The sequence below is a fragment of the Microtus pennsylvanicus genome, chromosome 3, assembly GCF_037038515.1.
Source record: "Microtus pennsylvanicus isolate mMicPen1 chromosome 3, mMicPen1.hap1, whole genome shotgun sequence".
NCBI lineage: Eukaryota > Metazoa > Chordata > Mammalia > Rodentia > Cricetidae > Microtus > Microtus pennsylvanicus.
The window spans coordinates 113,751,800-113,776,539 of record NC_134581.1 but is presented as its reverse complement, the minus strand read 5'-3'; the positions used below and the strand labels follow the sequence as shown (position 1 = coordinate 113,776,539).

At 40.0% G+C, this 24,740-nt stretch overlaps 1 protein-coding gene across 2 annotated transcripts in view; it reads left to right on the top strand.

The window, feature by feature from the left end:
• Kbtbd3 (kelch repeat and BTB domain containing 3) overlaps positions 1-24,740 on the top strand; it is a 47,006-nt gene that overhangs the window by 12,067 nt on the left and 10,199 nt on the right. For both annotated transcript variants that reach the window (XM_075966886.1, XM_075966887.1), the window contains exons 2-3: positions 10,959-11,103; positions 16,822-17,063. In XM_075966886.1, coding sequence (XP_075823001.1) covers positions 16,846-17,063 — 218 coding nt within the window. In that variant the 5' untranslated portion in view covers positions 10,959-11,103; positions 16,822-16,845. The remainder of the gene's footprint in view (positions 1-10,958; positions 11,104-16,821; positions 17,064-24,740) is intronic.

Sequence of the window (24,740 nt, the reverse complement as noted above, 5' to 3'; positions counted from 1 at the left end):
AATTTATACATATTAGAGTACTACTCAGCAATAAAAAACAAGGACTTCTTGAATTTTGCATGCAAATGGATGGAAATAGAAAACACTATCCTGAGTGAGGTAAGCCAGACCCAAAAAGAGGAACATGGGATGTACACACTCATATTTGGTTTCTAGCCATAAACAAAGGACATTGAGCCTATAATTAGTGATCCTAGAGAAGCTAAATAAGGAGAACCCAAAGAAAAACATATAGGCATCCTCCTGAATATTAACCTTTAGCAAGCGATGAAAGGAGACAGAGACAGAGACCCACATTGGAGCACAGAACTGAAATCTCAAGGTCCAAATCAGGAGCAGAAGGAGAGAGAGCACGAGCATGGAACTCAGGATCGCAAGGGGTGCACCCACACACTGAGACAATGGGGAGGTTCTACTGGGAACTCACCAAGACCAGCTGGCCCGGGTCTGGAAAAGCCTGGGATAAAACCGGACTCTCTGAACATAGCGGACAATGAGAACTACTGACAACTCAAGAACAATGGCAGTGGGTTTTGGATCCTACTGCACGCACTGGCTTTGTGGGAGCCTATTCAGTTTGGATGCTCAACTTACTAGACCTGGATGGAGGTGGGGGTTCCTTGTACTTCCCACAGGACAGGGAACCCTGATTGCTTTTCGTGCTGGGGGGGGGGCTTAATTGGGGGAGGGGGAGGGAAATGGGAGGCGGTGGCGGGGAAGAGACTGAAATCTTTAATAAATAAATAAATTTAGATCACCCCCCCCAAAAAAAGAAAGAAACTTCCTCTTGATAAATTGTTCCTGTTATGAGTATAAATTTTCCATCTCCATCTCTTCTGATTGATTTTAGTTTGAAGTCAATTTTGTTAGAAATTAGTATGGCCACTCCTTGTTTCTTGATAAACCTTTTCCCCAGCCCTTTACTCTGAGTAGATGTCTGTCTTTGTGGTTGAGATGTGTTTCTTGTAAACAGCAGAATCTTGGATCCTGATTTTGGATCCAATCTTTTTGCCTTTTTATAGGTGAATTGAGTCCATTGATCTTAAATGATATTAATGACCAGTGGTTTGTTTGTTTTTTTTTTTTTTTTTTGGTTTTTTGAGACAGGGTTTCTCTGTAGCTTTGGAGCCTGTCCTGGAACTCCCTTTGTAGACCAGGCTGGCCTCGAACTCACAGAGATCCTCCTGCCTCTGCCTCCCGAGTGCTGGGATTAAAGTCGTGCGCCACCACCGCCCAGCAATGACCAGTGGTTGTTAAATCCAGTTATTTTTTTTTTGGTAGTAGAGTTTGCGTGTTTCCCTTCTTTGAGTTGTTCTGGTGAAGGGTCGCTAGATGTCTGAGTTATTGTGGGCATTGTTGGATTCCTTGGTTTGTGATTTTCCATCTATTACTTTCTGTAAGGCTGGATTTGTGGCTACATATTGTTTAAATTTGTTTTTATCCTGGAATATTTTGTTTTCTCCATTGATGGTGAATGAAAGCTTGGCTGGGTATAGTAGTCTGGGCTTGCATCCCTGGTCTCTTAGTTTGTGCAGCACATTTATCCAAGACCTGGCATTCATGGTTTCCATAGAGAAGTCAGGTGTAAGTCTGATCGGTTTACCTTTATAAGTTACTTGACCTTTTTCCTTTGCAGCTCTTAATATTCTTTCTTTATTCTGTATGTTTTGCGTTTTGATTATTATATGGTGAGGGGATTTTTTTTTGATCCAGTCTATTCGGTGTTCTGTATGCTTCTTGAACCTTCATAGGATTATCCTTCTTTAGGTTGGGAAAGTTTCTTCTATAATTTTGTTGAATATATGTTCTGGGCCATTGAGCTGTAATTCTTCTCCTTCTTCTACCCCTATTATTCTTAGGTTTGGTCTTTTTATTGTGTCCCAGATTTCCTGGATGTTTTGTGATGAGATTTTTTTGGATTTGCTGTTTTCTTTGATCAGTGCATTTATTTTCTCTATGGTGTCTTCAGTCTGAGATTCTTTCTTCTAGCTCTTGTATTCTGTTGGTTATGCTTGTCTCTGTCATCTCTGTTCTTTTACCTAGATTTTCCATACCCAGCTGGCCCTCGGTTTTTGTTTTCTTCATTGCCTCCATTTCAGTTTTTAAGTCTTGAACTGTTTCCATTATCTGTTTGATTGTTTTTTCTCGGTTTCCCAGGGTATCTTTTACGGATTTACCCCATTCTTCATACTTTTTGTTATTCTTCTCATCCATATCTTTAAGGGAATTTTTTACATCCTGTTTAAGGGACTCTATTGCTTTCTTAATGTCAATTTTTTCCACTTCTTCTTGATTAGGTTGTTCAAGTCTTCCTGTTGTATGTTTGCTGGGTTCTGGTGTTACCATGTTGTTTTTCAGATTGTTGGAGGAATTCTTGTATTGACACCTGCCCATCTCTTCCATCAGATGCACTCCGATGGATCTTCTGGTACAGGATCAGGGCCCCTTGCTGACCAGGAACCCTCCGATGGATCTTCTGGTACAGCATCAGGGCCCCTTGCTGGCCAGGGACCTCGCAGACGAAAGGCCTAGCTTGCTGCTTGCAGGCTTAGAGGAGGACCCCGCAGACAAAAGAGTGAACTTGGGGGGAGGGGAAGGTTGTGCGGAGCCAAGAAGCCCCTGCAGCAGGAGGTGGAGGTGCTGTGCACTCCCCTCCGGCTGGGTGGGTGTACACTCACCCCTCTGGGTGGGTAGCCTCAGTGCAGGAACAGGAACTCCACCTTTAATCCCAGTAGCCACACTAGTTTGACATAGCACCAGGTGGTAGTGATGCACACCTTTAATCTCAGCCCTAGAGATGAATATAAGATGGGAGGAGACAGCTCTCACAGATAGTCTTATTCTGAGATCCCTGGAGGCAGCATCACTATTTTGGACTGAATTAGAGGTAAGAGACAGTGGATGGCTGTTTTGTTTTTGTGACCTTCATATTGAACCCCAATTTCTGTCCATGGGTTTTTATTAATTGTACTACAAGGTATCACCTCTAGTTTGGAAACAGGAGCTTCAAGGCACAAGCCCCAGACCACCCAGCAGGCAGGCAGTGATAAATGTGGGTGCCACAGAGAATTGAGGTACTGTAAATGTTTGGGCATAGGAGCTGGGTGATAACACTAAGAATAAAGGAATTATTGCAGTCTGTCAAGTCCAGTGTGCCCACAAACCATGTTCCAAAAGCGTTAAAGCAGTCTGTGATACTAAGGAGAGAGATAGGGGATAAAAGGTGGTAGTGATATTTGGTTTAGAACAGTTAAGAATTCGTGAGAAAGTCTAATAATGACTAAGGCCACAAAAAAATGGTCATAAGTGTGACCCAGGAGGGACACAACCAGTATTCTCCAAAGCAGTCAGGCAGATCATTATTCAATAGCTGATAAGTAGAGGTTAAGGTTTGAAATGAGAGGGAGGTGTGATTAGTGTCATCAAAGAGGGATGTTATTAGGGATGTAAGGACCTCTGAGATCCTTTGGACCACTTCTTCTACCTGTCTATACTTAGGGGTTGAGAGAATGGATGTGTACCCTCTGTATTTTGATTTTACTTAATGGGTGACTGTGATAAATGCTGTAGTAAAGTTTACCAAGACTCCTGGATCCCATCTGGGGTATTATAAATAACATTAATTAGAATATAAAAGATTGGTTCTTTTGCATAAAAGGTAGAATACTTTTATGCATCATATCTCTTACAGGACCTATAAGGACATCCTTCATAAGTCTCTGGCCAACATCCACAATAATCTCTAGTTTGGTCATAGAGAGAGCAAGCTCAGGGAACAGATGTTTTAGACATCAATTTAGGTTTCAATAGGGACAAGTATTTCCCTTTGGCAAGATGCTTGTGAATAATCTCAATACCCCACCATGTGAGTGGTCTTCTTGAACAATTAAGTATAGGTTTCCTAAACCTTTGAAACATTAATATAACAGTAGCATGGGGTATGGGGGAGAAATCTGCAACAGTTTTTGTTACCTTAAATCACTTTCTGTGCCTTCAGAACCTTTATTTACATGCCTTAAAATACTTTCCTATACCTTCAGAACTTAAACTTTTGTATCCTCAGACGTTTATACACTTTCTTAGACCCTCGGAACTTACTGAAGCTTTTGTATTCTTAGACATCCATAACACTGTCTTCAACCCTCATTGCAAATGGAATGCATTTTCACTAGTAGCTTCACTTGGACTCTCTTTAGGAACTTCAGTCCTGCCACATGGTGCCAAGTCTCAGTTTCTCTCCATGACCCCTTCATGTCTTTTTAAAACTACTACCACCTAGTCGACTCATATTACAAAGTTTGGCTACAGTATGAAGTACTTGCCTGTATGAATACATGGAGGTACAGCTTTAATATTTTATTAAACAAGTATTGTTTTTTAAATCTGATCATAAACCCTGTTTGATGTGGTTTTTAATTTTTATTTTCAGGACAGGAATTATCACACAGAAATAGAAAAAGTAAGCACGGGGGTATGTCCTGGTAAAGGAAAGATAAACAAGGAAGTTATAGGGAACTGAATCAGCCTTTGGTAGCCTGATATAGATTCCTGACCCTATTAGGACAAGCTCTTGATTAAAGGTGGGGGGGGTCTGTTGAACAATAAACATCTATATGTAAGAGCTATCCTTCTATATGTTAGGAAGAGAAAGAAGAGAACAATTTTAGCTATAAAAAATTTTCAGATCATTTGTTAGTGCAGTGGTAGAAGTTGCCACCACTGAAAATTAAACATGCCAATTTAGGTCACCAAATTTTTTAAGACCAAGAAGTTTGTAGTATCAGAGTGAGATTTTAATAAACCGAAGTCTGTGGGGGGAAGAGAGGAAGGGTCACAAAACAAACTCTGCTGGAGGGAGTTTCTGTAAACTCCAAGTGGGAGCTGGAAGGCAAGAGAGAATTCTGTGCAGGGGGACATAGAGAATCTGTGACTTCCAGAACAAAGCCGGGAGAGAATAAGTCAGAGGCTTAATAAGTTAGGCCTGGCCAAATAGATGTGGAATATTCCAGAACCCTAGGGTAGGACTGTCCAGAAAGTTGAATGGAAAGATGAGTGTCCGGGTCAGTCCAAGTAAAGGCAAAGTTATTTCTGACTGGGGAACAAGAGGTATGGAAAAGAGGTGTTTGGGGCTAGGATAGAAAAGTGGGAGGTATCTGAGGGGATGGTAGAGAGGAGAGTATAAGGGGCTACTACTGTGGGTTAAAGGGGAACCACTGCAGAGTTGATTAGTCAGAGATCCTGAAAGAAATGGTAGGTTCCATTGTCATAATCTCCCCACCACCACTACCGCGTGTCCCAAGAATATGGATATGTGAAAGGAGGAAGAAATGGGCTACAGAAGATTCTTTCTTAGAGGTCAAAAATAAGAGGCTTAAGTCCCCCGAGACTGTGCAGAGAGAGTGGGTATGGACCCTTGGTGATATTTGGTGTGGTTTCATGAGACTGTTTCCCTGCTCTGGCAATAGAGGAACAAGAAAGAGAGGTGGGTTCCTAAAACTCCACTTAGTAGGTAGTCCCAGTGTCTACAAGAGAGCTAAGTCACCCTGATACTATATCTAGCCAAGGCTTCCAGTTGGAGATGGCAGTGGTCAGACCAAGGGAGCACAGGCCTCTCTCAGTTGTCCATTGCCAGATCTAGAAGGTTATCTGAAGGGCCACCTGGGCTTGATGCCCCCATGCCTCAAGGGACATGAGACCAGTAAATACCCCATGTACCCTTCTTGATGCACCTTAAAGATGGTTCAAGTGATTTGCATGGGTTCAGACAGGCTTGGGTTTTGTGACCTTCCTAACTGCCTTTGAAACAGGAACCCTGAGGTTCAAGGGGTTTGGAAGATCAGGGAGCCTATGTGGTTGTTATTGGCCCCTTGAAAGGCTTTAGCCAGAATCAGGTATTTTTGCTTTCAGGCTTTTTCTTCTCTCCCCTGGTACACCTCAAAAGCCACTGCTAAGACTTCTACATGTGGAATCATGGGTACTTTCTTTAGATGTATAAATTAGGCCCTAATAGTAGGAAAATTCTGGGGAGAAGGAGTTGTTTTTCATCTAAGGTCTCAGGATCCAGGTTGGTATATTATGAGGACCTTTGTAATTCAGTGTAGGAATTGAGATGGGATTTCATATTTGTCCTGAATGACCACTTGGATTTTTTTCATGATTTACCACTTTAAGGGAGGCCTTGTGAAGACCAGCCAGGATGCAAGTTGCAAATTAATCTCTAGCAAGGATGCCCCATTTGTTTACTCTAATTCCATTCAGGGTTGCTGGTTGGAAACATCCTCAGTCCTGACTGGGTGGGCAGCCTGTTGCTGAGGAGGGAGATGGGGATGCTAGAGAGGCTGGAGAGGAAGATGAGAGACTGTGGGCTGAGGCTTGTTAGTGTGATTGAAAATAGTGGCATCATCTGGTTTAGGCCACACAGCTAAATGAAGTTTTTTTTTTCTTGGTTGGCTTATGTCATGTGGGCACTTTTAGTCAAGCTGGGTATGAGTGACATGACAAAATCATCCTTTCCAACCCTAGAAAATATGACTATCAGACACCCAAATGAGGGGACAACAGCTAAGATGACAGCAAGTCACATGTTTCTTTTAAGATTACCTATGTATAGCTTTTTAACTACCAACTCTGGTGTTATTATGATGGTAAAAATAAAATGGTTCCGTTCCCTGGGTGGGGGGCAGCAGGCGACTGTGGGTAGTTTAGGGCAGTGGCAGGTAGGAAACCACAGGGGTTCAGCCAGTTTCACAAAAGTTTCACAAAGAGCCACAGTATCTGAGAGACAGAAACGGATAGACACACTATGCAGAGAAAATGGGTATTTATTTGGTGGGTTATGGAAGGGTTGGGAAAAGGGGAGAGGGAGGGAGAAGGGAAAGAGCAGAGAGAGGGGAAGAGAAACAAGAGGGGAGAGAGGAGAAGAGAAGCTGCTTTAGGAGAGAGACAGAAAGGAAGGAGCTCAGGTTGAAAGCAGAAGGAAGATTTACTGCCTTGATGGGCAGGGAAGGAAGTGGACAGGGCATGTCTCTTAAAGGGACAGGACAAACCATTACATTCCCGCCTCTTTCTTATAATAAAAAGGCAGGAGGTTAGGCACAATAGGTTAAAGGAATTGGGACGGCGGATTCTGAAGACTGCCTCCTGCTTATATGTGGGTATCATCTTGGGGTAGGGGAACCTAAGAAAGCTGGGGACTGGTCATATCCTGGCGTAGCTGGTCTCTTTGCTCCTGTCTGATGTTTGTGGTATGGAAATCTCTGGTGTCTCTTACACCCATTTTAGGTATTGGCAGAACAGAGGACAAAGTTACATTTAGGAGGAAAAAATTAGGACCAGGGAATTGAGAGGGTTATATCTGACCTGTTTAAGGTAGATCCTTCAATTTGGCTCCCTGAAACTCACAAGATTTTTTGGGTTTGTGAAAACCCAAGTTTTAGCTGTCAGACTACATCAGAGATCTTTGAGAAGGATAAAATTTTACTTGAGTTATTGATTTAAAAACAACAGAGAACTTTCTTGGTTAGCACCTAGAGCTACTCCTTAGGGTCCTCCATGGTCACGGAGGGTTGTATTTTTCTTTTGCTGTTTATGCAGGGTCTGCCAGGCTAAGAAATCTGTAGGAAGACAAGCCTACCTTGACTTAAACAGCTAGGCTGTCAATTCCAGTGACTCTGTCCACTGTCTGGAGATCTTCAGTTTAGATGAAAGGCAGTTTTTCCCAGTGGTCAGTGCTTTGCAGTTGAAGCGTATTGCGGATGGATGTTATTTTGTGCCCATTTGTCTTCTGTCTTCTTGGAGGAAATAGAGTGCTGCTGCTAGGAGCCAGCCTCTCTTTTTGTTGTGAAAAGTCTTTTAATAGTTAAATATTTAAATGTCATATTCCCCAGATCTTTAAGCAGTTGAGAGCTATTTAACGGATATAGATGAGTTCTAATTATAGTATAGAATCTGCCTAGAGAGCTGGGTCTGTGCTCGACTGTACTGGCTCTTAACAGGTAAGATTTACACTTATAAAACACAGAAACAAAAAACTGCTTGCAATAGAAGGTTAACAACAGAACTGACAATAGTAGAGAACAGCTTAATATATATTATACTGTATTTTTGTAAGAGACTTAAAAGTATATACCAATTTAAAACATGAAGCTCATTGTTTTTATAGTCTGAAATGAGATACAATGAACAGACAATTATAACATTTAACAGTAAACATATGTATATTTAAGTTACATGTATGCACACATACAGTGAACAGGAATTGGGCGAAGAAGAATATTGGGCATGCTACTGCACAAAACACACATGTAATAGAGTCAGCTCTGGGGATCAGGCAGGGAATACCTCAGTAAAGCTGGAAGGACCTGGTTACCTGATCTGGCCCTCAGTTAAAATAGCAGTGAAGTCACCTGACCTCAGTTAAGATGGCAGTAAGGTCAACTCACCTTAGTCAAAATGGCGGCGGTCACATGTTGCATGGAGAAACCACATTTTTTGAGCCGCAGGAATTTTAAACATAATAACAAGAGTGATCTAGAGGTGTGATTCACCCTGTTGCCATTCCGATGTACCAAAACCTATGGTGGGGAACAAAGGTTAGAATTGTAAACAGCTGCCTGGAGGACCCAACTAATATTGTCAGTTTCCACAGGACCAGAGGTAGTGGTGGCCGGGATAGTTTGAGGAAAAGCAGAGCCAGCGTGACACCAGCAGTATTTACAGGTGGGTGGCTGATAGTTTCAGGGTTTATATTCCATAGCTGAAAATGTGAAAACCCTTGAAAACAACAAATGAACACTGCAAGGCCTGTAGACGAACATCTATCTACAGGAGGGATGTTAATGAAGCTGACTAGCCCCAGTCCAGGCGAATGGGAAGCCAGAGGCTAGAGAGCAGCGGCTCTACAAAGCCTATGGGAAAATGTCTTTTCTCTACAGGTTGGGTGTTGATGAACCTGACTGTGTGTTTTGTGCAGTGGCATGCCTTTGGTAGGGCCGACCAAGAGCATCTACTTCATCCAATTTCTGTTCACTCTGTGTGTATGTGTTCATACATGTAATTAAATGCACCTATGTTTACTGTTGAATGTTAAAATTGTCTGTTCATTGCCTCTCATTTCAGACTACAAAAATAATAGGTCTCATATTTTAAATTGGTATGTATTTTTAAGTCTATTACAAAAATACTCTCTATTTAATCCAACCCTCATTTAAAATATATTAAGATGTTCTCTATTATTGTCAGTTATGCCGTTAACCTTCTATTGCAAGCAGTTTTTTCTTCTTGTTTTATAAGTATAATTCTTACTTGTTAAGTTGAAAGCTAGTACAGTCAAGCTTGGGCCCAGCTCTCCAGGCAGATTCTATATTGTAGCTATATCTGATAAACGGCCCTCAACTGCTCAGAGTCTAGGGAATGTGGTGTTTAAATATTTAATTATTAAAAAAAAACTTTTTATAACAAAAAGAGACAGGTTGGCCCCTAGCAGCAACACTCTTATCTCTTTCAAAGAAGATAGAAGACAAATGGGCACAAAATAACACCCATCCACAATTTGCTTCAACTGCCAAGCTCTGACCACTGGGAAAAACTGCCTTTCATCTAAACTGAAGATCTCCAGACAGTGGACAGAGTCACTGGAATTGACAGCCTAGCTGCTCAGATCAAGGTAGGCTTGTCTTCCTACAGATTTCTTAGCCCACTGAATCTTCTGGAGCCTGGCAGGCCCTGCACTAAACAGCATAAGGCAAATACAACCCTCCGTGACCATGGAGGACCCTGAAGAGTAGCTCTAGGTGCCAACCAAGTAAGTTCTCTGTCGTTTTTTAATCAATAACTCAGGTAAAATTTTATCCTTCTCAAAGTTCTCTGATGCAGTTTGACAGCTGAGAGGTTTTGTCAGTTTAAAAGGACAACCTCATCAAACAAATTTCAGCAAATTACAAATACAAGTTATTAAGGTGTGTACCTCCAGGTTATAAAGGTATGAGGACAAGTGCATGCTGTTAAATTTCTCTTCTGCTGCCTTTTATAGTCTTAAAGATACTTTTCATTGTGGAAAAATATCTGTCACAGTCATTTTGACATAAATATGCTACTGTTTATACAATGTATATATCTAAAACTTCTGTTTTCACAAACCCAAAGAATTTTTGTGGATTCTAGGGAGCCAAATTGAAATATCCACCTTAAACAGGTCAGGTACACCCCTCTCAATTCTCTTGTCCTAATAATTTTATTTTCCAAAACTTAACTTTATCCTCTTTTCTGCCAATACCTTAAACAGGTGTAAGAAACACTAGACATTTTGTTACCACAAATTTCAGACAGGATCAAAGAAACCAGCTATGCCAGGTTCTGACCAGCACCCAACTTTCTCAGGTCCCCCTCAAAGACAATGCCCACAAATAAACAGGAAGCAGTCTTGAAAATCCACTGTCCTAATTTTTTAACCTGTGGTGCCTAACCTCCTGCCTTTTTATTGTAAAAAAGAGATGGGAATGTAATGATATGTCCTGTTCCTTTAAGAGACAAGCCATGACCACTCCCATCCCCCTTCTGCCAAGCAAGCTGATCTTCACTTCCAGCTTGAGTTCCTTCCTTTTCCATCTCTTTGGCAGCTTCTCCCCATTCCCTCTTCTTTCTCTTTGCCTCTCTGCTCTTCTCTTCTCCCCTTCCTTCCATAACCCACTAAATAAATATCCAACCTCACCCTGCATGGCATTCCAATCCATGTCTCTGTTTCTTGCCTGCCGCGTGGCTAGCTGCCCAGAACCAGCCACCTTTGGAGGCCTGTGCTGTGTCCTTGTGGTGTACCCCATCTGTCTGTCTTTCCATGTGGTCTTAGGTGTTATCTGTGCCTGGGACTGGCTTTTCTTGTGGTCCCCCTGCTTGCTGTCTGCCACCACATAGCTCATGGCCCACCGCCGGGAATCCTCAGCATTTTACTTTTACCATTACAGGTACCTCTACCTCCAAGAGTGCCAGAGAAGTACCAGATGCTCAATGGTCACTTCCTCGGATTGGGAAATGTTTACACCAACCAAAGGGGAAACTTATGTAATTGCCACTAGTGAATGGGATACCAAAAGATTGGTGAGCCTGAAGGTGAGTCTGTTGTGGGTGGACTGGAGATGAAGCTAGGGTCCCAGTGAAGCTTAGACCCAGAAGGGAAATGCAGGCACTAGGAGAGCCTATCCCAGGTTTCAGCAAAAAATGTAAGCATTACATCTCTAATGGGAAGGTGACTTGGCAGTGAGAAGCCAGAGTACCACAATATCACAGCACAAAACAAACATCACAAAAGAGATTTATTGGGAGAAAAAAAAACCAATGGAGGGGCTGCCTCTACTTGGGTGAGAAACAGCAGAGAACTGAGCAAAAGGTAGGTCTTATATAGAATTTCTTCTGGGTGGGGTGAGGAGTGAACCTTTTCAGGATGAAACTTTTCAAGGTGGAGATTGGTAGGATTTTGCATGTAGAATTTAGGCCTTTTACTCTCTTGGGTGAAGCCTGGGTGCTGCCATTAGGACATTTAGAGTATTCTGTGAGTAGAACCTGGCAGTGGGAGGTCTTCAGGGGAGGGGCCTGGCCTCTCCTGTGCCTCAAGTGTCTTACAAGGAGTTTCTGAGGGAGGGAGTTTCCCATGAGCTGGAGGGAGTTTAGGGTAGAAGAGATGAGAAGGACTAGGATGCTTGTGTGGACTTTGAAATATAAAAAAGGTACAGGAGATATTGAAGACCAGCATGTTCTTTTGATATGCTGATAGGTAGCCCTATGTTCCTCCTCCCAGAGGTAAGGGAAATGACAGATGGGAACCGGGTTAACAATTTCTGATGGATGCTGGCTTTTATCTAGCTATTACAATCCTCAGGTTGAGCTCATTTCTAGACTGCCTTTTATAGTTTGGGAAATTGGAGTTCCTTTAGACCAGACAATCATGTTATAATAGAGTTATAGGCAGAAGCCTCCTTCAATTCAAAGCTAGCCAACATTGTGAGGCCCTGTCTCAGAATTGATCTCAAATTATTGTAGCAACTTTTTTTAGCATTGCCTTATGAAGATCTTATACGTAAAACTGCTTTGTTTATGTGCTTGTTTATTTGTCTTATTTGTAGAGACAAGGTTTCTCTGTGTAGCTTTGACTGTTCAGTAACTTGCTCTGTAGACCATGCTGGCCTCTAATTCAGATCCACTTGTCTTGTCCTCCCAAGTGTTGGGATTAAAGGAGCTACTCTTTAAGTTTGGCATTGATTTTGGAGGGTAGGAATGTTCTAGACAGTATGAACTTCAAGTGAACAAGCCTGTTTCTATATTGAATGAAAATGGGTGCAGGAAAAAAAAAGTAGCCACTCTTTGGGGGTACTGGGAGGTTGGAGTTATTTCAACACGTCAAGACTGCCTCCCAGAAAGCAAGGTGAAAGGACAGGAGAAAGATTTCCAGGGTTAAATGGGAACTAGAGAACTGAGGCTTGTGAACTGGGGTGGGGCTTGTGTGTCCTGAAAGGAGGGGGCCTAGAGGCTAGCAGTGACCTTGACAAGTTAAAGGAAAAGCCACAAATTCCTCTTGCCAGAGGTGAGGAGAATGATTCCCTTTTAACATTCTAGACCTTTCTTTAAGCCTCTGAGGGACTTGTGGCCTTTGTCTAATTTGCCTGACCTTGGGAAAAGGACATTTTTTAAGAGACCAGAGTGCAGTGCATTCTGTATTCTTAGGAATACTGTTTAATCTGAACCTCAACCTGCTTATTGTTTTGCAGAAAGCATTGTCAATAACAGTCTTAAAGAGTTATTATCGGGACTGGAGAGATGTCTCAGAGGTTAAGAGCATTGCCTGCTCTTCCAAAGGTCCTGAGCTCAATTCCCAGCAATCACATGGTGGCTCACAACCATCTGTAATGAGGTCTGGTGCCCTCTTCTGGCCAGCAGGCATGCACACAGACAGAATATTGTATACATAATAAATAAAATAAATATTTTTTAAAAAGTTATTATCAACATTGAGTGAGGTAACCATGGAGATTATCCAAAGTCCTAATGACACAGACTGGGGATTAAAGAAATAAATGGGCAGGGGAAATCTCAAGGGCAACAGGTAGCAGCTGAGAAATCTCATACAGGGCTCAAACAGGAGCAGACAGAATCATCAGTAGTTGAGGAAAGGCATTTATAGGGGGTGAGGAAACACATGTATGCAGCAGACACACTGAGATAAAGATCCTTTGTCAAGCCAAAACTTTTGACTCTTCTCAAGTCTGGGGAGCTTACAGTCTCTGAAGGGTTTTCTTCTCCTAATTTTTTCCCTTTTAAAAAAATTTTTTAAAAACAATACCAATCCCAGGTTCCTCTCCCTCCCCTCCCCCTGACTCCCCCACCTTCCCTCCACCCCACCCATTCCTCAGAGAGGGTGAGGCCTCCCACAGGGAGTCAACAAACTCTATCAAGACATTTGAGTCTGAAAGACCCCCAGTGCTGGGGAGACTCTCACTCAAGTTTCGGAATAACATGACCCCCCCCCCAGTAACTCATGAGAGACCATCCTTGCTGCAATCACACGAGGCTTTAATGATGAGATGAGATGGGAACCAGTGCACTGGGGCCGAGACTCATAACCCACGCAGGGGAAGAGTTCAACCCCAAGTGACCGGGAGAAGGAGTTTTTAAGGGAAGAAACCACAGCCCAGTAATCCAAAAGGGTCATAGAAAATTCCGAAAAGGGGGCAACTCCCTGCCTCTCAGAACCACTCCCAAGGTCATAATCAGCTAGTTCCTAAAACACAGTACAATGATAATCACAAGGAGGAAACTCCCTGTTTCTCAAGATTATTCTCAAGATTACAATCTAACTTTATCTTCATCTAGTTTCTGAAACATAGTCACTGAACCAGCTAATCCTAGATTTTTGATTCTTCTCTTCCTGCTGGAGAGGGTTCTGGATTTATCCAGGTCTCTCAAGGCAGGAGTCAGTTTGAATAAAGATAGGATGGTTGGTTGGCCTACAACTATTGTGTAACCTGTCTTGATCATCTTGAACTTGTGAGACAGTCTATATTCAGGCTGACACAAAAGCCTATATAGGGCCTTTGTTTTAAGCTTCCAGGCTTTCTCCCAACTCAGAAGGGTGAGGAAGGGACCAGCCATCTTGAAAATTTGCTGCCTTATTACCTAACCATGACCCCTCTCCCTATCTCTTGGTCTGTCAGAGAGTCTAACTCCTAGTCTCTCACTGGTACTGTCAGGGTTGTATCACTAAGCAACTACAAAAGTTCTAACCATTTGTTTGTCTGCCAATGTTTATTGCTTAACAGAAGTGGAATATATATATATATTATATATATTATATATATATAATGTTGTTCAGTTTATTGTATAAAAGTCCAGAATTTTTAATTTAGGTATGAATGTAGATGCTGAATTTAAACTATTATTATTGTTAAAAGTTCTCTTCATACATACCTCTCTTCTTTGTGTACTAATATATTCCATGTTTCTCCCTCCAAAACAAATATATATATATGTAATATATATTTAGGGGGCTGGAGAGATGGCTCAGAGGTTAAGAGCATTGCCTGCTCTTCCAAAGGTCCTGAGTTCAATTCCTAGCAACCATATGGTGGCTCACAACCATCTGTAATGGGGTCTGGTGCCCTCTTCTGGCCTGCACGCATACATGGAAGGAATGCTGTATACATAATAAATAAATATTTTTTAAAAAACTAGAGAAAAAAATATATATATTTAATTTCTAAGTACCTACTTATTCTTACCTTGACTTTGTTGGATTTCTTAAAAGAATAATTGAGGGACCAAAGACCAAAGAGCTGGTTTAGTGGATAAAGCACTTGTCATGCTAGCATAAGGAATTCAGTTTGTATACCTATCTCATGTGAAGTGGGTCTATAATCCTAGTGCTCCTAAAAAGACATAGGAGGTAGAGATAGGACAATCCCAAGAAGCTAGTGGACCAGCTAGCCCAATGTACACAGTATTGAATAACATGAAACTCATCTCCCAAAAGGTGGAAGTCAAGAGATGAATACCTGAGTCTATCCTACTCTGGCACAGGCATCAACATAAGCAAAAAAAAAAAAAATTTCTACAAACTATTCCCATTTCATTTAAACCCATTTTAATGCTCTTCACCTCACTTCTAATTCCTCAGTGGTACTCTTTTGTTTTTTTTTTTTATTTTTTTTCGAGACAGTGTTTCTTTGTGTTCCTTTGGAACCTATCCTGGACTCTCTCTGTAGACTAGGCTGGCCTTGAACTCACAGAGATCTGCCTGTCGTGCCTCCCAAGTGCTAGGATTAAAGATGTCCACCACCGCCTTCCAGCTCAGTAGTTCTTATTTATGGCTTTCCTTAAAAGAGGCCATATTAAAGATATCAGACTTCAGGTGATTCCAGCCATAGCTAGACTCTCTACAGTTCTGTGAAAACCCAAGCAAGAAGCTCCAGTTAAGCCCTCAGTACCCTTGAGAGGACTAAATTGTTCTAAGCCACTGGGAATCAGGGGATTTTAAGGCAATGAACCACAAGAGAGAGATAGATACTAGGGAATCAGTTTCCCTATTTCTCTGATTTCCCAAGTTTCCAGTCTTCCTTCCTGTTTTAGTTCTTAATTTTTGGTGTTAATTTTTTTGTGTGTTTGGACCTGAGTTTATTATTTAGGGAGTTAATGATTCTCTGGCCTCCTGATGGCCTAAATATAAGGTACATTCTTTACCTTGTATTTAGAACACCTTTTTACAGTATTACTAGTATTAGTATGCTGTTTTTTCTTCTGCTTTCAAATAGGTCACCTTTCTAATGATCATTGTGTTATGGTTTCTATTGCTGTTAAGAGACACCATGACCACAGCAACTCATAATTGGGACTGGCTTACACTTAAGAGGTTTAGTCCACTTTTTTTTTATCATAATTGGAAGCATGGCAGTACACAGGCAGACATGGTGCTGGGAAAGGAGCTAGGAATCCCAATGGCTAGGCAGCAAGAAGAGAGAGTGACACTGGGCCTGGCTTGAGCATTTGAAACCTTAAAGCCCTTCTACCAGTGACATACTTCCTCCAACAAAGCCATACTTACTCCAACAAGGTGACGCCTCCTAATAGTGCCACCCTTCATGAGCCGATGAGGGCCATTTTCAGTCAAACCATCATAGCCATAAATCAACTGATACCACTAAACTCTGGTGGCTTTTTTTCTTAAGTCAGTTCTTTTGTGAGGGTTTAGGTTAGAGTTAGAAGACATGAAGCTGGCATGTCAGCTTCAGCAATTTAGTCCTGATTTTTTTCCCCAAAAGATTATGCATAAAAGAACACAGACTATATACTGTACCCTAAAAGAAGAACTGCTTCAGGAATAATACTTGTTTAATGACAATAAGATGAGGCATGTAGTGAAGGCCTAAAAAGGGTAGGCATTCATACAGCCTGTACAGTCAATCCTGTTACCATAGATATCAAGCCTTAATTATATATTCATCAAATCAAATAAGAAATTTATAAAAACATTTTTAAAGTAAGGTTTACTGTTATGTTATTGCTGCTATTGAATATTATAATTTCACAGCATGAGTACAATTTTATGATTCATTTTATTTAGTATTAAGTGTGTGTGGCAAGCATGTGGATGTCAGGAGATAATTTTATGGAGTCAGTTCTCTTCTTCCACTTTTAAGTGGGGTCTTTGTGTGAACCTGATTTAGGTCACTAAGCTTGCAAGACAAGAGCTCTTACCTGATAAGCTATTTTGCCAGCCTGAAGAGTGCAAATTAAGTCTGAAAAATTCATTAGCTTTCTACAACATTAATTTTTTTATTCCAGTTTTAAGAACAGGTGGAATTGGATATGGCTAATTCATATGATTTCAATGAACAAAACTCATGGAATGGAATCTCATCTGAAAAGAAGAATTTCCTTGCATCAGAAGATCATGGACAGAAAATTTTAAGTGTACTACAGAGTTTTAGAGAACAGAATATCTTTTATGATTTCAACATAGTCGTGAAAGAAGAAATAATCCCATGTCATCGGTGTGTGTTGGCGGCTTGTAGCGACTTTTTCAGGTACTCTACCCCAATCTGTACTTTAGATTTTATATATGGAAAATTACATTGTATTTTACAAATATACTCACTGCCCCCTGATCATACTATAGTAATTTTTAGTTTTTAATTAAAAGCCTTAATTAGAACTAGTTGGTTAATAATGTTTGAATAGGGATCTTAAGCTTCAGCTATAAAAATAAATTTTCCCAGGATACCATTCCCAAAGTTCCTTAAAATTACTTCCTTGAACTTTTCTGAGTAGGGGTGGGGTACATGTGGGGTCAGCTTTGTTTGAAATAACAAGTTGAACAAAAATAGAAGCTGAATTTATAGAAAATGACCAAGGAAAATATAATTTCAGTTGTGTCCACGCCATATCCCAGTGGTTGATGCCTATAATCTCAACCTCCAGGAGAATGAGGAACAAGGATTGCCATGATGATAGTGGGTTTCTGATGTAAAGGTCTGATGTATTATCATAGTACTGTGCCAATTGTCTACTGGCCAGTAGAAAGATAGATTATCTTTTCTGACATACTGTAGTCAGGCCTCCTAGTCATACTGCAGTAAACTCAAATCTTCACTTCAGCATTATGTCCACTTCTAGAGTAAAAATTAAGTAGGATTTTAATCTCTCAACAAATTTGGTAACAATGGGATAAGATATGATATATGAATCAAAATGGGAATTATACTGCATTTACAATTTTTAAATTGAGAACTGAACCCAGGGCCTTGCTCTGTTTCAATTTTAATCATTAATTCAAAACCTGCTTTTTATGAACATGTAATTTAAGACCTTTTATACTGCCATTATAGTAAATTTTATAGGCTAAACTTTATTTAATAAGCAGTTCTTGCAATTTGCTACTGACTGAACACCTGCCTGTGTGATGTTTTGCTTTGAATTTGGAACGTAGTATGCAATGTCCTTGGCCAGGGTTGCTCCAGCAGTCTTGAATTAGCTGTTTGCTTACTTATGTCTAATTTTCCTTCTCTGCTTTTTGTTTCTTCATAGCCTCTAAGGCATTCTTTTACATCCGTTGGAGACCCCAGTGTTAAGACTTTCAAGCCACCTTTGTCTTCCCTCCTTTTGAACACAGCTTTCCGTCCAGTAACTTTTTGTAACCATTATCCTTATAAATGTGACTTTTTGTTCATAGGCATCTGTCTAGTTAATGACTAAATACTTAGTTTCTTAATATATATGCCCTAATTTAAATCCCAGATCTACTGCTTAGTAGTCATTTGACCTTAGATACTCACTTACTTTTTTCATACCTAGGTCTCTTCACTATTGACAAAGAAGTTAGAAAAATAAAAATAAGAATTAATACATAGGGTCTTTCAGGAGGTTATAAGTTAAATAATGTATAAAAGATTAGCATATTGTATTTTACATTCAGTCCATCTTAGTCAATAAACTCTTTGTTTCATAATGTAGCAAAACAGAACAATCCTGTTCTGAGCATACATTTAGTTTTCCCTGCATTGTTCTTGTGCTAATACAACAAAAAGTTCTTGTGAGCATTTGAATTTGCAAATCTTTTCTCTAATCAAACTTATTTCTAATTCATTATCTTAGTATGTTAATTGGTTGATAGTTTTTGACATGTATATAATGTATTCTGCTTGCTCTCTACTTGTTACCTCTCTCTTTCTACCTATATTAGTGCCCCTTCCCAACCTGTCCCTTGTCAGTGGTGACTGTTGGTGACCCATTTAGTTTAACAAGGGCTGGTGACTGTTGGATTGAGCATTTAAATGCTTTAACATATGGTTTTTTGTTCAGTTTATTCTTAACTTTTTTTTCCTCAAGTGATTTAATGCTCTGCAGATGGGTGGGCAGTTATCAATTATAAAGTTAAATAATTTTAGTAGTATTAGTAAATAGTACATTACACCACAGAAAGAACCTAAGTACTCTCCAAGCTTTTTGAGTCTGCTTTTCATCTTTAAAATTCCTATTAGATAGAATAATAGTTATTTTTTTTAATTTAGAATGTTTTAAATAGCAGATATCAACAGTTCTTATTGGATTTTAATAAATGAATACATCGCTCACATGAGAATACGTACAGATGTGTACAAATATGACTAGAAATTTAATCATTTAGCCAGGCGGTGGTGGTGCACGCCTTTAATCCCAGCACTTGGGAGGCAGAGGCAGGCAGATCTCTGTGAGTTCGAGACCATCCTGGACTACAGAGCTAGTTCCAGGACAGGCTCCAAAACCTCAGAGAAACCCTGTCTCGAAAAACCAAAAAAAAAAAAAAAAGAAATTTAATCATTTATACTCTTAAGGTAAACCGTTAATTCCTATTATTTGCAGTTTGATAAAATCATTAACATTGCAAGAATAATGTAAAATGAAAATATCAGAAAAGCATGCACTACAAATCAAAAAATGATTAATATGTAAAATCAAGGAACTGAAAATGAATCATATGTCTTACAGAAAACTACTTAGGATAACATGACAAATCAGAGATAAATGTCAATTACTTAAAAAGTAGGATAACGTATAGGAGTTTGATCGTATATGTGCCTTCTGTGAGGATCAAGTTAAAAATATATAGAACCTGGGACTGGAGAAATAGGTCAGTGGTTAAGTGCACGCTCTTCCAGAAGACCCAGCCTTAATTCCCAGCATCCATATGGTAGCTTATAGCCATCTATACCTCCAGTTGCAGAAGCTCTGACTCCCTCTTCTGTCTTTCTTAGGCAAAAGGCACATACTTGTGCACATATATACATGCAGTCAAACCACCCATAGACATAGAATGAGTAAAATCTTAATAGATAGGTAGACAGACAGACAGACAGTGATGCGGGGACTGGTGGGCTACTTCTCAGGAAGCAGTTGAATTCTTAATGTGGTAGCAGTTAATACTTTGCAGACATTAAGTCATTTATTCTTCTAAACAACTCATTAAATCCCTTTATTTTTCAAGTAAGTTTGATGATAGTGAGGTGATTTTTTTGAGTATGTAACCTGAGTTATTTTGTAGCATATTAATAATCCTTTAGATAAAATAATGTATTCATTTAGAACTTCCCATTACAATACAAATTAATATTCTAGTTCATTTTTTTCAGATTCATTAGCCATGCTTTTTTCTCTTCTTATATTATTCATGTGTGATCCAGGAAAACAGTAAGAATTAATAGAATACCTTTCATATTCATCATTAATGAAACTTCTTGCTGGTCATGTAGCCAGTAAGTAAAGAAGCTGTATCATTGAGATAGCTGTCTCTAGGGACCATGAACTTAATACTACATTGAACCAATAATATAGTACATAGATAGTATACAATATAATCTTTGCTGTTTAGTATTCTTAAGCTGGCATACATTGTTGAAGGTTCTTGTGTAACATATAGCATGTATATAATTTTTGTTACTACATTTACTTGGCTTCATATTAAGAAGTATTGAGCAGCCTTGTAAAAAGTCTCTTTATCATTCTTTTCTTTCTCTCTTTGAAAGACCCCATCATATTCTTCAGGTAGATCCTGTGCTCACTGATAGATTTATTTACTCTCTGGGACAGACTCTAAACAAAAAGTCAACCCCAACACTACCAAGTACAAGCAAGTACTTAGATATGCACAGCACAGGTATAGCACACAAAGTATTTGTCTTAGTTGCTTTTCTGTTGCTGTTGTGAGACACCATGACCAAACCAACTTATAAAAGAAAGTGTCTAATTGGGCTTAAAGTCAGAAGATTAGAGTCCCATGATAGCAGAGCAAAAGTATGGTGTTAAGAACAGCTAGCTAAGAGGTCACACCTTAGTCCACAAGCAGGAGGCAGAGACCACCACTCCTTTGAAACCTCAGATCTCCCCAATGACACATTTCCATAGGGCCACCCCATTTAATCCCTCCCAGATTATTTCACCATCTGGGTACCATGCAGACAAACTTGAGCCTACGAGTGTCATTCTAATTCAAACCACCACAATTTTTTTGATGTTATCAGCACAGCTGCAGGCTTTCATAAAACTGGCATAAACAGTAAAGTACATTTCATTCCCTGATCAGACACTTCCAAATAACCTGTATTTTTTATCTTTTCTGAGTTCAAAATAGTCCCAATCTCTTAGTTTTAATCTCCAAGATGGCCTGATTATTTAAATTCGGAGAACAGTCTATCTCTTAGTGATTGTTACCCCAAAAATGTAGGTTTGGCTTTTTTGACTTGTGTGGCTCAGTTTTTGGATATTATATTCCCTTGTCCCTTTTACAACACTGTTGTAACAGGAGTGGCGGGGCTGCATCCTCGGCACCCGGCTGCCCGCATGGCTAGCTTATGCCCTGAAATAATTACACGGAAACTGTATTCTTTTGAACACTGCCTGGCCCATTAGTTCCAGCCTCTTATTGGCTAGCTCTTACATATTGATCTAACCCATTTCTAATAATCTGTGTAGCCCACGAGGTGGCTTACCAGGGAAGATCTTAACCTGCGTCTGTCTGGAGTGGGAGAATCATGGTGACTCTCTGACTCAGCTTTTTTCTCCCAGCATTCTGTTCTGTCTACTCCACCTACCTAATTTTCTGTCCTATCAGAGGCCATGCAGTTTCTTTATTACTTAACCAATGAAACAACAGATAGAAAGATAACCCTCCTCCATCACAACATGAGTCTGATATTATAGATTTCTCCACAGCCATACAAAGTCATTGGTGTCTGTGGGCCTCTTATTGTGTTCCCTGTTTTTTAATGTATATTTTTGAAACCTAAAGTCTTGAATTTGTATGTTATAAAATTTCAGTTATTGGTGTGTCAGGGACCTCCTTGAGAACAGACCCAAGCAAGGGACATCTGTGGGAACAGGCCTGAGGCAGCGAAGTCTTCGAGAGCAGGCCTGAGCCAGTGACTTTCATTGGAGCAGGCCCAAGGTGGCTATCCCCCACAGGAGCAGGCCTAAGGCAGCGACCACTACAGCAGAAGGCCTGAGATAGAGATCTCTGCCAGAGCCGGCCTGAGCCAGTGACTTTCATTGGAGCAGGCCCAAGGCCACTACCCTGATAGGAGCATGACCAAGGCAGCGACTATTACCAGAAGCAGAGGCAGGTACAAGGGAGCAACCACTGAGGAAACAAGCCCAAGCAAGAGACATCTACGGGACTAGGTGCAAGTCATGAACCTCTGAGGGAGCATACCCAAGCCAGGGACATCTGTGGGAGCAGTCCTAAGCCAGATACATCAGCTGGAAACAACCTGAGGCAGTGTCCTCCATAGGAGCAGGATTGAGCCAGTGACCTCTGCCAGAGCCAGCCCAAGGCAACAGGGAACCCCAGGAGCTCTGAGAAACCCCTAGGAACACGGAGTATCCTCCAGGGTGACTGGAACCATGGTCCCGACTGCACCACGAGGAACAACTATCTGAGCCTTGGATGTACTGGAACCCAGAAGATTGACCACCAGAGTCACACCAATCAGAGGAAAAGATGGGTAGACAAGGTAAGAAGACACACAACACCACAAAGAGCAACACGACACCAATAAAAACTAGTGACCCTAGAACAGCAAGACTTGAACAACCATATATTGATGAAGCAAAAGAAAATAATAACTTTTGGAGAATGTTTGAGGCCCTTAAAGAGGAAATGAAAAATTTCCTCAAAGAAATGGAAGACAAACAAAATATTGGAAGAAATCAACAAATCCCTTAAAGAAAACCAAGAAAAAGCAATCAAGCAGATGAAAGAAACTATTCAAGACTTGAAAACAGAAATAGAGACAATAAAGGACACACAAATCAATGGAATTATTGACACAGAGATTATGACAAAATGATCAAGAACCACAAATACAAGCATGGACAGCAGAATACAAGAGATGGAAGAGAGAATGTCAAGCACTGAAGATGCAATAGAGGAAATAGACATTAAATCTAACAAAAGATTAACACAAAATATCCAGGAAATATGGGACACCATGAAAAGACCAAACCTAAGAATAATAAGGATAGAAGAAAGAGAAGAACTCCAGCTCAGAATCATAGTAGAAAACTTACCCAACCTAAAGAAAGATATGCATATGAAGATACAAGCTTACAGAACACTAATCAAAAAAAAAAAAGGTCCCCTTGCCACATAATAATCAAAACACTAAACATACAAAATAAAGAAAGAATCTTAAGAGCTGCAAAGGAAAAAGGCCAACTAACTTATAAAGCCAGAACTATCAGAATTACATCTGACTTCTCAAAGGAAAGTAAAGGCCAGAAAGTTCTGGTCAAGTGTTATGCAGACATTAAGAGACCTTGGATGCCAGCCCAGATTACTAAACTCAGCAAACTTTTCAATCACCATAGACAGACAAAACATGATATTCCATAACAACCATATTTAACCAATACCTAGCAACAAACCCAGCCCTACACAAAGTACTAGAAGTAAAACTCCAACTCAAGGAAGTTGGCTACATCCACAAAAATACAGACAATAGATGATCTCACAGCAGCAAGTCCCAAAGAAGGGAAAAACACACACAATAAAATAACATCACCACCAAAAATGAAAACTAAAATAACAGAAGCGCAATCACTGGTCATTAATATTCCTTAATATAAATGGACTCAACTCACCTATAAAAAGACACAGGCTAAAAGACTTGATAAGAAAAGAGAATCTATCCTTCTACTTCATACAAGAAACACACCTCAACCTCAAAGACGGATATCCTTCAGTAATGGATCGGTGGAAAAAAAAATTCAAATCAAATGGGCCTAAGAAACAAGCTGGTATAGCTATCCTAATATCTAACAAAATAGACTTCAAACTAAAATCAATCAAAGGAGACAAGGAAATCTCATATTAGTCACAGGAAAAATCCATCAAGAAGAGATGGCTCAGCTATTAAGAGCACTGACAACTCTTCCAGAGGTCCTGAGTTCAATTTCCAGTACCCACATATCTTACCAACATCTGTCATGATATCTGGTGCCCTTTTCTGGCATATAGGCATACATGCAGGCAGAATACTGTATATATAATGAATAAATAAATTTTTAAAAAATCTCAATACTGAACATCTATGCTCCAAATACAAAGGCACCCTCATATGTAAAAGAAAACTTCTAAAGCTTAAATCATACATTAAACTCCCAACAATGACAGTAGGAGACTTTAACACGCAATACTCACAGGTCTCTCAAACAAAATTAGCAGAAAAATAAGGGAACTAACACATGTTATGACTCAAATGGACTTAACTGACATCTATAGAACATGGACCCAAACATAAAAAATACACTTTCTCAGCACCTCATGGAGCCTTCTCAAAAATTGACAACATACTAGGTAACAAAGCAAACCTTAACAGATAAAAAATAATTGGGATAACCCCATGTATCTTATCAGATCACCATGACTTAAAATTAGAATTCAACAGCAACACTAATTTCAGAAAGCCCACAAACACAAGGAAATTAAACAATGCTCACCTCAGTCATCATTGGGTCAAGCAAGAAATAAAATAAGAAATTAAAGGCTTCCTAAAATTCAATGAAAATGACCACACAACATACCCAAATTTATGGGACAAAATAAAAGCAATGTTAAGAGGAAAGTTCATAGCACTAAATGCCTAAATAAAGAAGCTGAAAAAAAAATCTCACACTAATGAGTTAAAAGAACACCTGACAACTCTAGAACAAAAAGAAGCAAACTTACCCAG